Source organism: Bubalus kerabau, chromosome 11 (genome assembly GCF_029407905.1).
Source record: "Bubalus kerabau isolate K-KA32 ecotype Philippines breed swamp buffalo chromosome 11, PCC_UOA_SB_1v2, whole genome shotgun sequence".
Lineage (NCBI taxonomy): Eukaryota > Metazoa > Chordata > Mammalia > Artiodactyla > Bovidae > Bubalus > Bubalus kerabau.
The window spans coordinates 101176854-101192148 of record NC_073634.1 but is presented as its reverse complement, the minus strand read 5'-3'; the positions used below and the strand labels follow the sequence as shown (position 1 = coordinate 101192148).

The window sequence follows — 15295 nt, the reverse complement described above, 5'->3', positions numbered from 1 at the left end:
GAAGAATCATCAAGAGCGCCCGTCCTGTGACCCTGTCATTCTCTTAGAAACACGCAGGCAACAGACAGGTTCAGGTCAGCTTTAAAGCCAGAGGCTCAGTGGCTCCACCCACTGGATGATGGTCCTGGTGTCTCTCCCAAGTTGTAGAGTTCTGGGACACTCTGCTGCAAGGAGCAGCGACCATAGTCCCGGGCCTGTCTGCAGCTGGCACATTGATTCACCAGGCAGATGTACACTGCAGGCCTCACAGGGCCACCCCAGCACCGAGGAGCTAACCCTAGTGAGATCCCAAGAGCTTGTGGCTTAACTGAAGTGGTGGGTCGAGGACAGTGCAGGGAGAAGGAGGGTCTGCCTTGCACTACATGGAGAGGAACTCAGTGCCGTGGGGACAGGCACAGGGAAGGGCCATCTAGCACCACCCGGGTGTCAACGGGGAAGGCTTCCTGGAGGAGGTGGTGCCGAGCTGCCTCCTGAAAGACGGGCATCTCAGCGGCCAGACAGTTCCCCAGTGCCTCCTCCTCTGCCCTGGCTTTCAATGGGCCTTCACCTTGTCCTCGGAAACAGTGAGAAATGGGCTGCTTCCAGGTTAAGAAAAATGAGGAAAACAAAAATCAAAACACAACGAGGAGAGCAAGGCTCCTCTGGACAGTGGAACCTTCACCCTTCTTCCTGACTTACAGCAGCATTGAAGTCACTTTCCAAATCTTGAAGGCCCTGGGAGCCCGCCTGGACCAGCCCCAAGGATCACAGTCCTTTTGTTTTGCCCGTGAGATCATTTGTCTGCCTTAGTCGGCATCTGGCTGTGACACCACGGGGGATTTTGCATTCTACTCCAGTGTTGGCAATAAACATTTGGCCTCCACTGGCATCGGGGTGGGGGAATGTGCCATGCAGGCCTGGGAGTCCCGACAGAAGAGGGGTGAAGAGAGAAGATGGGCAGGGAAAGTATGCGTAGAAGGATGGAGGTGCGTGTTCTAGAAAGTCTGACCTGGGAACCTGGGCCACACACAAGAGGGCAGCAAAGAGTCAAGGGGACCTGTGTTCACAGTGTGAGAGTCCCAGGGACTGGCCCGTGGACACATGGCCCACCACACACAGCAGGAAAGACTTCTGGATGAAGACAGCAAGGTGGTGCATGAGAGGAGGAGTTTTCAAAAACATACACATGAGGCATCATGGGCAGCCAAGAAAACACAGAGGGCTGGAGGACTGGGAGACGGAAGCATGGACTGACTGCCTCTGCTCACATCTCCAACCTGAGAAATGTCTGAGCATCAGCAGGCACATGGACAGGAAAGGCTGGGGGCTGTAATTTTTCCATTATTTTCTATAACACCTTTATGGACAGGTAATTCATGTATCATACAATTCACTTGTTTTAAATTGTAGAATTCTCTGTGTTCAGTATAGTCACAGAATTGTGAGCCATCACCACAAGTTTAGACCATTTCATCACCCCCCCAAAAGAAACCCTGTACCTAGTAGCAGTAACCCCTATCTCCCAGCCCTCACCCCTGTTCCCAGCAACCACTTATCTACTTCTCTTGAGACTTGCCCATTCTAGACATCGCATATAGACAGAATGATAGAATATGTGGGCTTTAGTGACTGGCTTCTTTCACTTAGTATTTTCAAGGTTCAAGGTTGTAGCACGGATCAGTATTTCATTCCTATCTTTGGCTGAATGATACCCCATTATATGAATGTACCATATGTTCTTTATCCATTCATCAGCTGATGGACAGCGGGGTCATTCCCACTTTTGAGCTGTTATGAATAATACTGCTCGGAAGGTTGCTGTACTGTCATTTTGAATGGGGTGGTTAAGGAAGAAGGGAGAAAGTAATAATTGATTAAGGACCTGGAGGAGATAGCAGCCATGCGGATGTCCCCAGATACATCTGGGGACAGATCATTTCAGGCGGTGGGGGGTGGGGGGGTGGGGAGCAAATGCCAAGGCTCCTGAGGCAGAATTGAGCCTGGCATGTTCCGGGGAGGGCAAGGAGGCTGATGTGGCTGAAATGGAGGAGGAATAAGAGAGGAGTAAGGAGTGAGTCGAGATGGAACAGGAAGCCACGAGGTGGAGGGCCTCCCGGGCCACTGCAAGGACTTGGCCTGCACCCTGTGATGAGCAGCTGCGGGAGGGTTCCCGCAGGTCACGCGGGATCACGGCAGGACTACCGTGTGGCTGCCGTCCAGCCGGACACGGTCCTGCTCGGTCCTCTGCCCTTACTCGGTCCTCACCTCACAGCGGTGGTGCTGAAGGAGGCAGAGGAGCGGGTGGAGATGTACGGGTAGTGCTTGGTGTCAAGTTTGTCTTCAATAGTGTCCTGGAAAGAAGAGAGACGGCTTTGACAAGGGCTGATGGAACCAAGGTAAGACGATTCCAAGGACCAGTCACTTAGCCAATCACGGCCAGCTCTGCAGGAATCGGAGCTCCTCTGCCTGCTGGGGGGTGATTCCTGCCCTGCTGGGCGTGGAGCAGGTGCCCTGGGACCGGCGGATACAAGGAGATGAGTTTAAAGGTCTGCTCTTGAAGAGAAGTTATTTTTTTAAAACCCTGACTTAATTTTTCTTGCTTCTCTTTCAGTTTACTCTTTTTTCCCCTTTATATTCCATGTGAGGTTATAAATGTCCCATCCCTCCAGACCCTTGCATCCGTCTAGTAGCCACTACGCACAGGTTTCCAAGGGCCTATTGTCTGGTGGGTAGATTCTGCTCCCCACCCTCTGCTGCTGAGAAGTCTCCACTCCCGACAGCTACCGTGTAGCACCCACACATGCCTCTTTGGGGGGCTGGACGGGGAGAGGAAGGAGCAGAGAGTGAAGGAGGGAATGAGGCGGGGGGTTGGCCCACTCTGCCAGGCAAAAAGACGTCACTGGTTTCTAGATGTCTCACGTTCACCCATCCTTTCCGTTTGTGGGATTTAAAAATAGGAAGCTGACGCACTCTATATATTTAAAATATAGCTATTTTAGCATACAATTCAGTGGGGACACCTGGACTGCTATGAATTTGCAAAGGGATCCTGGGCAAGTCTCTTCATTCTCTGGACCTCAGTCCTGTCCAAGGGCAGCAGCTGGACAGACTATCTCCAGGCCCCACTCCAGAGCTCCCGTGGGGCAGGGTTCTACAGTTTCCTTGACCTTGAACTACAAGGGGGAGGGGAGGGAGGGACACCTGGGCTACCTTCCCTTCACAGATGCAAAACACCGTCTGTACACAAGGCATGGTGCCAGAGGACATGGGAGGAGAGGGCGCAGGGCCAAGGTCTAAAATGACGACCCAACCCTGCGAGCAAACACGCACAGAGCAGCTCTGACACCCGCTGCAGGAGGCCAGGGAGGCCTCTGTGGTGCTGGGCTCTCAGCTACGTGGTGCTCAGCGTGCGGAGACAGTGAGACCGGACAGGGACTTTGCAGAAAGGCAGGATTCAGGAGGTGGAGAGCGAGAACGTGCAGGCAGGGGATGATCTGAACAGAAAGGTGCTTATCAGGGTCTCTGGCTGACGTGACGGGAGCAGCTGGGGGGCCTGGGGTCACTTTCTGAATGCCCTCCCTGCTGCTGTGCCCTCGGCGTGGAGCTTGCTACTCATATGACCTTCAGGCACTGCGATACCATCAAGGGGGCCCTACTCTGGGGCTGAATCATGTGGATCTGGGGAACCTGTGTCTGGCTGACTGTCTCCTGGGGCTGCTCTGCGCAAACCCTCCGAGGCCCAGATGCAAAGCCCCGGGTGTCACTGCCACCTGAGGGCAGGTGAGGCTGAAGCCCCCGGGCCCTGCACGCCTCGCACCCTTGTCCCAGCCTGTGCTGACCTCCATGATGTCTTTGATGATTGGGGTCCATCGTGAGAGCTGGTAGGTCTGCTCGCTGACGCGCTCCTTCCGCTCTGGCTTGCTCCTGCGACGCAGGGTGGACTGAAGGCAAACACATGACAGGCGGCGGAGTCAGCGCCTGGGCCCACGTGGCCCCGCTGGTCCCAAGGCGCCCTGTGGGGATCAGCCTTGGGAAAAGGCTAACACGTGGACAGGTTTTCCTGGAAAAGCCCAGATTGTGCCCATGGGCTCCAGCCCAAGAATCTGGAGCAAACTTGGTTCTTTTTTAAAGCCTTAAAAAACGGCCAATGTGGGTCAAACATATAAGAACCGTTTTTTACAAAGGCAAGAAGTTAAAAAAATAGTTTGTTGTCAATTACTGGAGAAGACTCTTGAGAGTCCCTTGGACAGCAAGGAGATCAAACCAGTCAATCTTAAAGATAATCAACCTTGAATACTCATTGGAAAGGCTGATGCTGAAGCTGACGCTCTAATACTTCGGCCATCTGGTACGAAGAGCTGACTCACTGGAAAAGACCCTGATGCTGGGACAGACTGAAGGCAGGAGGAAAAGGGGGCGACAGAGGATGAGATGGTTGGATGGCATCACTGACTGAATGGACCTGAGTTTGGGCAAACTCAGGGAGATGGTGAAGGACAGAGAGACCTGGTGTGCTGCAGTCCATGGGGTTGCAAAGAGTCAGACACGACTTGGCCACTGAACAACAGAAGAAGAAAATCCTGCTCTGGTGAGACCTGTCCTTTGATTTTGCTTCAGCAGCACAGGGTGCACTGAGAGAATCATCTCCATTCTCATTTGGTCCCTTTGTGAACAGGGTCTGAAAACACCAAATGACCCCCAGTCACAGGTCTCTGGTCTGGTGGCTCCGGAACAAAGCTTTTGACTCTAATAAGATTCCAGAAGGAGCCAACCTACAGCCCGGTTTTATCAGCACTGACTCCCTGCAGGAAGCAGGGTTCCTACAAGCAAGGCTCCTGGTGGGGGGCCCCTCCCACCTCAGCCTCTTCTCGAGCTCACTGCCAGTTGGGCCCCTAAAACCTGCCCCAACTGGGTCCTGAGTCATTGCCAGAGTAGCAGACTCAAAGGTCTCAAGATGGCCTGACAGCAACCTCACAGAAGACGCTGAGTCTGAATGTCCCAACGGCTGAGCCAGGCTGACTCAAGACACGCAGGATGGAGCTGGTGTGTCTTCGGCTGGTTCACGGGCACAGCTCAGCTTTGAGACCACGTGGTGCCTCTTTGATGTGCCCACCTGGCTTCCCGGCACTACACCTTGATTCTGTTTATACCTCTACACCTGCCTTCCTCTGATTTTTTCTTTCTCAATGTTGAGTGTGTGTATCATAAGCTGCGTTAAGGAAGTTAGGGGAGAAGAGATGAGAGCCGCCACCTCCCCTGGGCTTCCCCCACAACACGAAGCTGGCGCTCACGTCTGTGACGATGGGCACCCCGAGGTGTGCCATGTTCGTGATGATCTCACTGTCCTCCGGCGGGATCTGAGCATGCTGGATCAGTTTGTTCAGGTTTTCCTCAGTGATGCCTGCAAGAACAAAACCCTGATCACCATACCAGCCACTGTGCATCGCACACTCAGAAGCAGAGCCTAGTGCCTGGGGTGGGGGATGGCGCCCCCCTCTCCTCCTTGGCATCAGTGGGAACTAATCTGCTCAATGTATCGACTTTACTGTAAGACAAGGCAGGGCCAGGACTCCTGTCCAACTCTAGCCACTCTGTCCTGGGCTATGACCACCAGCAACTGCCCCTCCTGACCTGTCTTTCCATCCATCTCCTGCTTCTCAGCTGTCCCCACCATCCCAGGCCCACGTCATAGTCAGCTTGGACAAGAGAGCCTCTGTGTCCATCTTTTTGCACAGTGGACACTTATGGCAACTATATGTGCATAAAGATCCCTTATTTATGGGCACAGATTGGGGGCTTCCCTGGTGGTCCAGTGGCTAAGACTCCAGGCTCCCAGTGCAGGGGGCCTGGGTTTGATCCCTGGTTGGTGAACTAAAGATCCCGCATCCCACAGCAAGACCCGGTGCAGCCAAATAAAAACAAATAAATAAAGGCACAGATTACAAATGTGGGGTAAGTTAAAAGTCTCTGGCACAAATGCTCTAATCAAGTGGCTATACAGCTGATAGACTCTCCCTGCTGTCCTCACCCAGCCTTCTTCTCATTATCCTGTCCCTCCGACTAACTCTAGAATCACTGGGGGATACACAGCCTCTAGCTGCAGCTGATCTGCCTACATTTCTCCAGCTGTAAAGAGCCCCTCAGACCTTCCTATTAGACACCCTTTTCCTTCCCTTTTCCTTGTCTCTTGAGCTGTTTTTCACTTTGTTCTCTCCCTCCCAGCTGCCTCATTTTCCCCAAGAAAGGGCCTGTCTCCTCTGTCATATCCGGCTGTTCCTACCATTCTTCAAAAAGATGTAGAGAAGGATGATGCGGATTTTGTCGTAAGTGCTGACATTCGCATCCAGCAGAATGGGGACGATGGCTCTCATGGGGTCCTTGATCTTCTCTCCTTCAGCATCCGTGCCCATGGCCAGGTCCTGCAGAAAACACACGGTGTTGGCCCCACGGCAACAGTCTGGATAGATGGTAATACGGGCTGTCCATGGATGTCTGGGATGTGTGGCTTAGTTGGGGAAGGTCAGCGACAGGTGCTTGAGCTCCCCCACATGCTGCAGTTAATCAGCACGGGTCTCCATGGCATCGGTAAGAGCTGAGCAAAGCCCCAGGTTTCACTTTCCAAAACCAGAGACCACACAGATTTGCCATGTTGTTGAAAGGCAGGCTTTTCCCTCCAGGTTAGTGCCAGTGAGCCTGAGCTGATTCCTCAGGGAAAGCCTCAATCCCGGTAGGTCCCCAGGAGGGACATAGCCCTGCAGAGGGCTCGGGGCTTCAGGGGATGAAAAGCGTCAGTATTGTGAGGTGCCTCTGCCTGGCTAGACTCCTCCTGCTCTGCTTCCCCTGGCACAGAAGGGGGAGTTTTTTTTTTAAACTATTCTGGGTTTTTTAAAAACTCTGTTTTTAATCTTCCAACACTTTTAGGGGGAAGAGAAAAAACATGGGCTCCCAAACCTGCACATCTCACTGAGGGAGATGAAAGAAGGGGGAGCTGACAACAGAACTGAAGAAAAAGAGTGGAGTAAGCATAGTCTCTGCCACCCCCCATCGCCCATGACTCAGGCAAGAGGCAGATCCGTTCTCGACAGGCCCAAGAAAGCAGCACGTAGGTCTCGGCACATCCAGAACCATCTGGTCTTGTTCTGCAACTTTCTCTGTAGCTCTTACAGAAGTTGCCAGAAGATTGCCTTTTTTCTCTCAAAATCCCAGGAGTCTGCAACAAGTATGATCTCGAGTTGGGGTATCTCTGCCCAGCCTGGATCAGAGGAAGGTGGGCCCCCCCACACCTCTCTGAGGCCCCTTCAGCCCTCAGTGAAGCCTCAACAGACATCTGCTCAGCAGGACTGACCCTAATACTCCCTCAAAGTCAAATTGAATATGACTAGTTCAACAAATACCTCTGGGCACTTCTGAAAAAATGTAGACTTCCCAGGGTGAATCTCAACTGCATTTGTACCGGTCTAGGGATAACCTGTGTTCTGGAGAGTCATGTTCTGATGATGAGGACGCCTTGTGTTTGCAGAGATCCCTGTGAAACTGATGGATTTCAGCAGGACTACTGAGAGAGTCCATGAATCACGGCTCATCTTAGAAACCTAAGCCCATCCTGTCACATCAAACCAGGGGATTTAGATCTTAGCCTCACACTGAGAACATGAGTTGTTTTTTTCTGTGAAAAGAGACCCTTTGGCTGAGGTTTTGCATCATGGGATTCCCCCCTTCCCTTAGACGCGGACCCTGGATGAGAATTATCATACATGAGGAATGCAGTGCCAGGATTAGCGATTCCACACGACACTCCTGGAAAATGTGGCAGTTTTGTTATATCCCTTCACAGAGGAAAAGAAAAACAAGCACATCAAATGAATCGGTGACAGGGACAGAACCCTGATCGTAACTGTGATCAGGGAGGCCGTGGGCGGATTTCTGTCCTTCAGCTGTACTGCCCCCTTTCGGCCTCTAGGTCTCCAAGCTGGTGCGGCCACAGCAGGAGGAAAGGACACTCAGGAGTTAACATCCAGCCAGCTCCGTCAGTGCAGGGCTCAGTGCATCACACAAGTCTCTTCTGCTATTCCAGGGAGCATCTGGAAAGTCAGACACGCAAACCCCAAACGGCACGGCATTCCGGACCACTCTAGTCCCTACCATTGAGAGGAACTGCGCTGGCTCCAGAGCTGAGACAACAGGATCTAGCAGGCTTTCCCATTTCTATTTCCTATGATTCTGCGGGACGTTCAAGGTAAGACGTTAACATTCAGCTGGGCAAGTAAACCAGCCTGGCAGAAGGAGAAGGAAAGGGCCCTACCTGTTCCACCCGGCAGAGCTTATCCACAGTGCCTTGGTAATGCTTCATGCAGTCCTCGGCGAGGTGCAGGTGGGTCGAATACTAGGGCAAAATAGAGAGTGTGTGGTCAGGGAATCTCTCCATGACTCACACAGCATTTGCTGAGTAGCTGCTAAGTATGAACACGGTGCTAGGTGCCTAGGAGTCCCCAGCCTCATAAAGGAGACGAAATATGTGTTCAAGTAGAGAACTGTGTGTCGGGCAGAGGGACAGAAACACCTACAAGAGTCAAGAGGAAGGAGAAATCCTTTAAAGGGGGCAGGGTGGTATGACAGTTTCACATGTGTCCACAAATCCTTTGATACTCCTCCATCCAGCAGGTAGCGCTCAATACCCCTCTCCTTAGGGCTGGATTTAGTGACCACTGAGGCAGTGAGTGATTAACACACAGGTAAGAGCGCTGTGTGACTCCCAGATCAAGCTGACCTCCTCTGAGCTCAATCTTGCAGGCCCATGGGGTAAAGAATTGGAAGGATACAGAGAGAAAAAGATGAGGAGAAAGTTTTAGGAAATAAACTCTCTATCCCCAACTTTCATTTTTTTTTTCTAATAAAAACTGAAGATGGGGGCCTCCCTGGTGGCTCAGTGGTCAAGAATCCACCTGCCAATGTAGGAGACTCAGGTTCACTCTGTGGTCCGGGAAGATTCCACATGCCGTGGAGCAACTAAGCCTGTGAGTCACAACTACCGAGCCTGCGTGCCGCAACTACTGAGCCTGCACAGCCTGGAGCCCGTCCTCTGCAACAGAAGCCAGCATGGTGAGAAGTCGACACACCGCGGCTAGAGAGGAGCTCCCGCTCGCCACACAGCAACAAAAACCCAGCACAGCCAGGAATAAATTAAATGTTTAAAAACTGCAGATGACTAAAAACTTGTGGATTTCCATCAATCCGTGAGTGTCACGGGGCTTTGAGGAGTCTTTGCAGCTGTTTTTATTCATAATAAAATGGATCATTTTGGATCATCATACCTTGCTCTCTGGCTGCAAAGAGTCTGGCGCGATTGAGCGACTGAGGAGCAGTAACAACATACCTTGCTGAGCTCTTTCTGGTACTGGGGCATCTTCTTCAGCATCTGGGATAGGTCCCGCATGGTGGTCTGTGGGGAGAGGGAAGCACGTCGTCTCACTCCGGTGGCCCTGAGCTAAGAGGGTGGCTGGGGGGTGGGCCCAGCATAGGACAGCAGCTAACACCGGACTCCTGAGCACATGTTCTGTAACCCCCCCAAATGCACCCGTTAAACACAAGATCATGTGTGTTTAGATTTCCACGTCTCTGGCTCAAAAAATTACTGATCCAAATACTGTGACTATCTTATTGGTGGGGAACTGACCTCAAAGTCTAGCAATTATGTTTTATTTATTGGACCATAAAGTAACTGAGGGCACAGTTCTTGCCAGGAGAGAGCAATTTTTCATCTCTACACTGCTTTTCTGCATACTCGGCTCAAGCAGTCGTGGCATCAATTCACATTTCATCTCTGCAGAAAGGCCGGAGTTGTGCAGACAGGTAGGAAGCAGTGAGAAGGTGAGAGAAGGCTGGAATCTCACCCTGGCAGGTGGAAGGGGTCTGCTGACTTTCTAACTGGGTGACTGACCTAATCCCATTCATGTACTCAGTAAAAAATTATTGAATGACTACTACATACCAGGCATTTTTAGGTCCTAGAGATACAAGGACAAAAACAAACAGAAAAGAATTTTTGTTTTCATGGAGCTAACACATAGCAGAGGAGTCATTATAACGGAGTGGATTAGCACTTTTGGAGGGACTCACAAGTGTGGGTGCACAGAGCAGGGGCGCCTCCCATTGTCAGAGAAGACAATTCCTGAGCCAAAGGACAGGGACCACATAAGGCAAGGCTGGGGAAGGAGCTCAGGCATGGCTTCAGCCGTGGTGGGTGGCAAGGAGGAGGGCGGGAGAGATGAGAGTCCGTGGGGCCCGATGACCTGGGTGCTGTTAAGGCGTGTCCACGGTGGGGCTTGATTCTACTGGGATCGGGAAATCACTCAATAATCCCAGGCCAGGGAGCAGCACATTTAGAGTGGTGTTTCTAAGAGGAATAAACACCTCTGATAACCAGCAGGGAGAAGGAGAGGCCCAGGTGAATTGGGATATGAATTCTGTTGCTACCACAAGCTAAAAAAGGTTTTAGCGAGTTCTTCTGGCTTAATGTGTATTGTGATCCAGAGCAGTAAATGTTAATCCTCAGAGTAACAAAAAGAAGCTCTTTATAAATATTAAAAGATGTGGGTTCCAGGTCTCAATCTTGAATACAAAAAGAAGACAAAATGGTAAGAGATGAAGAGAGGACCAGGAACCCCTCCAAGCCCCCAACTCACCAGTCCTTTACGGAGGTGTCCTCCTCGCCCCTAGAGAGAAAGCAGGGATGAACCCAAAGGGCACTGGAGTATGGATATGGGTTTACCTTCTCACCAGTATTCATTCTCTTGCTGGAAGAAAAATCCTTCAGAGAACGGGTGACTTCCCTGGAAGAGAGAAGGAGGCAGCTAAGCTTCAATGCGGCACCAAGTGCCTCTGTATCGGGGTCCCCAGCCTCCGGGATCTAACGCCTGATGATCTGAGCTGGAGCTGATGTAGTAACAGTAGAAATAAAGTGCACAGTAAATGCAACGCACTTGAATCATCCCAAACCATCTCCTGACCCTGCATCCGTGGAAAAACTGTTTTCCATGAAACTCGTCTCTGATGCCAAAACGGTTGGGGACCACTGCCTATAAAGAGTCACACAACATCCTGCCTTTAGGAGTATGAGGTGACTTTTCCTGCCCTTAGGTATAGATTTAAAGTGATTTTCTAAGAGGAGAGAGAGATATGCCATTTTCCTAATACTCTAAACCAGGGGTCTCCAGAGTTGGGTGTACAAGACAATTTGTGAACAGAAAAGAAAATGTTAGGACATCTATGTATATAATTTTACTTCATCCTTTTCAAATTTATGTTTTTGTATATGCTATCAAATATACACATTAGTATGATAAAGCATATATTGAATGTATAAATAAAATAAGATAACTGGAAATGTGAAGTAACGTTTTTCTAAAGTTGAATGATCCTCCAAGGTTTGGAGAATACTTTTCTAAGCAACTATCCCAGGCTATTAGTATTTTCTCACTGTTCCTTGTGAATTTCCTGTGGATATTATCAACTCAGTGTAGCAGAATGTGTCCTTCTGCAAAAGCAAACTTGTCATCTACAGTTTAACAGCCTATTAAAAACTTTCCAGAATTAGAAACATTTTGAAACATTTTCAGAGCAAGGTACTCCCTTCCCTATAGAGATTAGTATATGCATTGACTCTTGCTGAGAATAAGTTTAGGTATGAAAACAGGGAGGAAGGAGACATACCAGCTATATATTTAAAAACAAAAACCCTGAATTGTATGTAGTAGATCTTTCACTGGAACAAACTGGCTTCAAGTGTTTAGTGTTTATAAAGCATCTTGAAATGAGAAAACGCTTTCTAAAAACCCTAAAAGTAACCCTAACACAGAAAGGGTTTTCTAAATTCATGAGATTGGTAGAGCCTGAGCTCAGACATCAGAAGGGATTCATCAATACTGGTTAGAAGGTAGGTGACTTAGCAGAAGCAAGGGACTCCTGCTTGCACTGGTGAGCTCTGCCCAAGGAGCCCAGAGAACGCGCACTGGCACCCAGCACCCACAACCCCCCGTGTCGGTGGGGTGAGCGCCGGGGCCCGGGGCAGGTGCGGGGCAGGCTCTTACTGGGACACCTCCGCGATGTGCTTGTGGCGCAGTGCTATCCAGAGGTCGTCGTCCTCGTCCAGGAGCACCTCCTTCACCCGCGCCTCCCCGATGCCGCTCGTCTCGTACCTGGACAGGAGATGTCCCACACAGTTCACCCAATCCCCTGGTTTATAACAGACCGACGTTCACACGAATGACTGCACAGCAAGCCCTCCGATCATCTGAGGTGCCACTGTCCGTGTCAGGTCTGTGGCATCTCATGAGGCTGGTGGTTTCCTTTTTTTTTTTTTTGCCACACCACACATCTTGTGGGATCTTAGTTCCCTGACCAGGGTTGAACCCAGGCCCTCATCAGCAAGAGGCATGGACTCCTAACCACTGGACCACCAGGGAATTCCCAAGGCTACCAATTTCTAGGGCAGGAAGAGACCTAAAGGTCTGATCAAAGTCAACTGACTTGAAGTTCTGTTTTAAAACCCTCAGGGTCAGTTGATAAGTGCTCCACGGAAGCCACCTGACTCAGGTGTGAAGTCAGGTTATAGGTGGTTTTGGAGGTACTTGGAAAGGAAAGGCGAGGATCACACTTGTTCCTGGGATGGCCTGGGACACCATCCTTAATGTGTGGGGCTGAAATAGCCCTTGGCAGCTGCCTGCAGCAGGCCCTCAGCAAACTGTCACGGGTACAACCGTGAGCATCTAAGGGAAATAGAGAATTACAGATACCAAAGGGGGAAAGCTGAGATTCAGTCATATTTTTAGAATCTTCATTTTGAAACCACTATCTTTATGGTTGAGGTTATAAAATCAATGACACGAGAACAATATAGTCTGTTCCCATAAAAAGAAAACTATGTTTTTAGAGACTGAGTTTCTGATGACTGCTACCAAGAAAACTGTTTACAATGAAGTAAAATGCAAATAAAACTCAGTAATATGGGACTTCCCTGGCAGTACAATGGTTAAGACGCTGTGCTTCCGATGCCAGGAATGTGGGTTCAATTATTGGTTGGGGAACTAAGATCCCACATGCCACATGGTGTGGCCAAAAATAAATAAATTAATTTTTAAAAATTTGCTAAGAAACTCCTACTGGTATATTTTATCATCATATTTCATGGACTGTAGTTAAGAAGTTTTAACTCTGAGTAAGATACGCTCTTACACAAGTCAACATATTAACACATCCAAACCAGCTGTGAAGTGAAGTGACATGAGCTGTGAACTAAACATTTCAAGTTCTTGTTCGCCCCAAACAGGCAGAGGTTTCTAGCTGATGGTGCAGTTGCACTTTGGGAACTCACAGAAAAGCATGCAGGCTTATTAGTGAGACTGTATGGGGACTTCCCTGGTGGTCTAGTGGTTAAGGGTATGCCTTCCAGTGCAGGAGATGTGGGTTAGATCTCTGGTCAGGGTACTAACATTTCACACGCCCCAGGGCAAGTAGGCCCGAAAGCCCATTCACCACAACTAGCGAAAGCCTGCCGGCCACAACTAAGACCCAATGCAGCCAAAACCAAATTAAAAAAAGAGACTGTATGAATGTACCTGCTTTTCCTAGGATTAACGACATCTGTGTCCTTAAATTAGAGGTGTGTCTGGTTCATTTGCAAAGCTGCAGTCACGTCTACTTACTTGTATACGTCATTTTCAATAGGCAGCAGGTCGTAACTCATAGCCTGAAAAGTCAGCTCATGCAGGACGGGGGAGCTGGGGTCGAAACCACGGTCCAGGATCAGGAGCTGGGAGCGTGCCTTGTCCGGGCCCTGGAAGGAAGGACACCGGGGAGGCTTTCATGAGCCGCCCCATACAACTCCCGCTTCTCTGACTAGCACAGCTAGCCCTCCCGTGAAACGTGGCAGCAGGATGTGAACTCTGACCCAGAAAGCACTCAGTCCATCTACTGCTGGACAAGGAGGCCAGCACACGCCATGTGAGAATCCAGTGTGTCTGTTTCACAGGAATAGGGTCCTTTGACGCAGATCCAAAATGCAGGGTGCAAAGTGAGTTTACAAAGCAGAGCACCACCTGGGTTTGGCTATCAAAAGGGGGATCCATCACCCAACCCAGCCAGCCTGGGATGGAGCGGGTTCCCAGAACCTGGGGCTATCAGTGTGGAAGTCACGATAGTGATGGGCTAGTTCTGAGATGCATGTGATAAAATTGCACAGAACTGCACACACACACACACACACACACACACACACACAAGCACACGTAAAAACTAGTGAAATCTGAGTAAGGTCCGGAGATGTAGCAACATCATTTTTATGGTTTCAACTCTGTTCCATTGAGGGGATTCCCATGACACAGGGCTTTCAGTGCTAACACCAGAGAAGTCCTAGCGAACAGAAATAAGCTAGTCGCTCGGCTCCACTGAACAGAACCTGTACCACCTGCCCGAGGACTTGGGCGTTTGCTTCACTGGAGCTCAGTATGCACAAACAGGGGCGCTCATGCACACCCAGTGAGCAAAGGAAGCCAGCTGTGCCCAGGCTGCCCCATGGACACTGTGGTCCCTCGGCAAGAGAACCACACGGGCCAGGTCAGACTTACCTCCCCCATCGTCGGGTCATCGGCTTTGTAGGCGTCGAGCTTGTCCTGGATTAGCTGAGCCAGCAAAGCATTGTCCTTGTATTCCCTGACAAGGGAGGAGGGACGGAGGGTGAGCCACCCTGTCCCAAAGGATGGCACTGTCTGCCCTCAGGGAGGAAGGCAGGACAGTGCGGGAGGGTCAAGGGAGAGATGAGCTTCATCTGTATTATTCTTTTACAAGAAAATATAACTCAGATTACATGTACGGTTAAAAAGGAAAAAACAAAATACTTAGCTCAGTGCATGGAATGTAAATGATTTTCTAGTTTCTTAAAAACAAACAAACACAAAACCATCCAAATGGAAACAGAGGGGGTCTTTCCAAGCAGCTCCAGATAAAACAGCCACACTTCAGCAGAGTGTGGACACAACCACGTGTCCTTTCCCCACCATCAGGCTATCTCAGCCTGACCTACTTGATCTTCACTTCCCTCAGTTCAAATTCCCTTGGACCCTGTTTTGTTTTGTTGGAAGTGACATTTCCGCTGGCAGAGCTGTAAGATGCAAGTTGAGAACCTCTGGACCTTCCCTCTTGGCTGAGCCTCCAGCACCTCCTAAGTTCCTCTGGGTGATGTTCGTCATGCGGCTGCTGCCCGCCACCTGGCCACTCTTAGTGCAGAAGCAGCTCCACCCCAGTCCCATCCTCCCAACAAGTG

General features: G+C 50.3%; 1 protein-coding gene across 5 annotated transcripts in view; it reads right to left on the bottom strand.

The window, feature by feature from the left end:
- The window catches only part of STXBP1 (syntaxin binding protein 1), a 67058-nt gene that overhangs the window by 10176 nt on the left and 41587 nt on the right, over positions 1 to 15295 (bottom strand). For all 5 annotated transcript variants that reach the window (XM_055541209.1, XM_055541212.1, XM_055541210.1 and 2 more), the window contains 10 exons: positions 14601 to 14685; positions 13680 to 13810; positions 12066 to 12173; positions 10748 to 10808; positions 9353 to 9418; positions 8282 to 8362; positions 6260 to 6398; positions 5271 to 5380; positions 3819 to 3920; positions 2245 to 2330 (listed from right to left, as the gene is read on the bottom strand). In XM_055541209.1, the coding sequence (XP_055397184.1) occupies positions 2245 to 2330; positions 3819 to 3920; positions 5271 to 5380; positions 6260 to 6398; positions 8282 to 8362; positions 9353 to 9418; positions 10748 to 10808; positions 12066 to 12173; positions 13680 to 13810; positions 14601 to 14685 (969 nt within the window). The remainder of the gene's footprint in view (positions 1 to 2244; positions 2331 to 3818; positions 3921 to 5270; positions 5381 to 6259; positions 6399 to 8281; positions 8363 to 9352; positions 9419 to 10747; positions 10809 to 12065; positions 12174 to 13679; positions 13811 to 14600; positions 14686 to 15295) is intronic.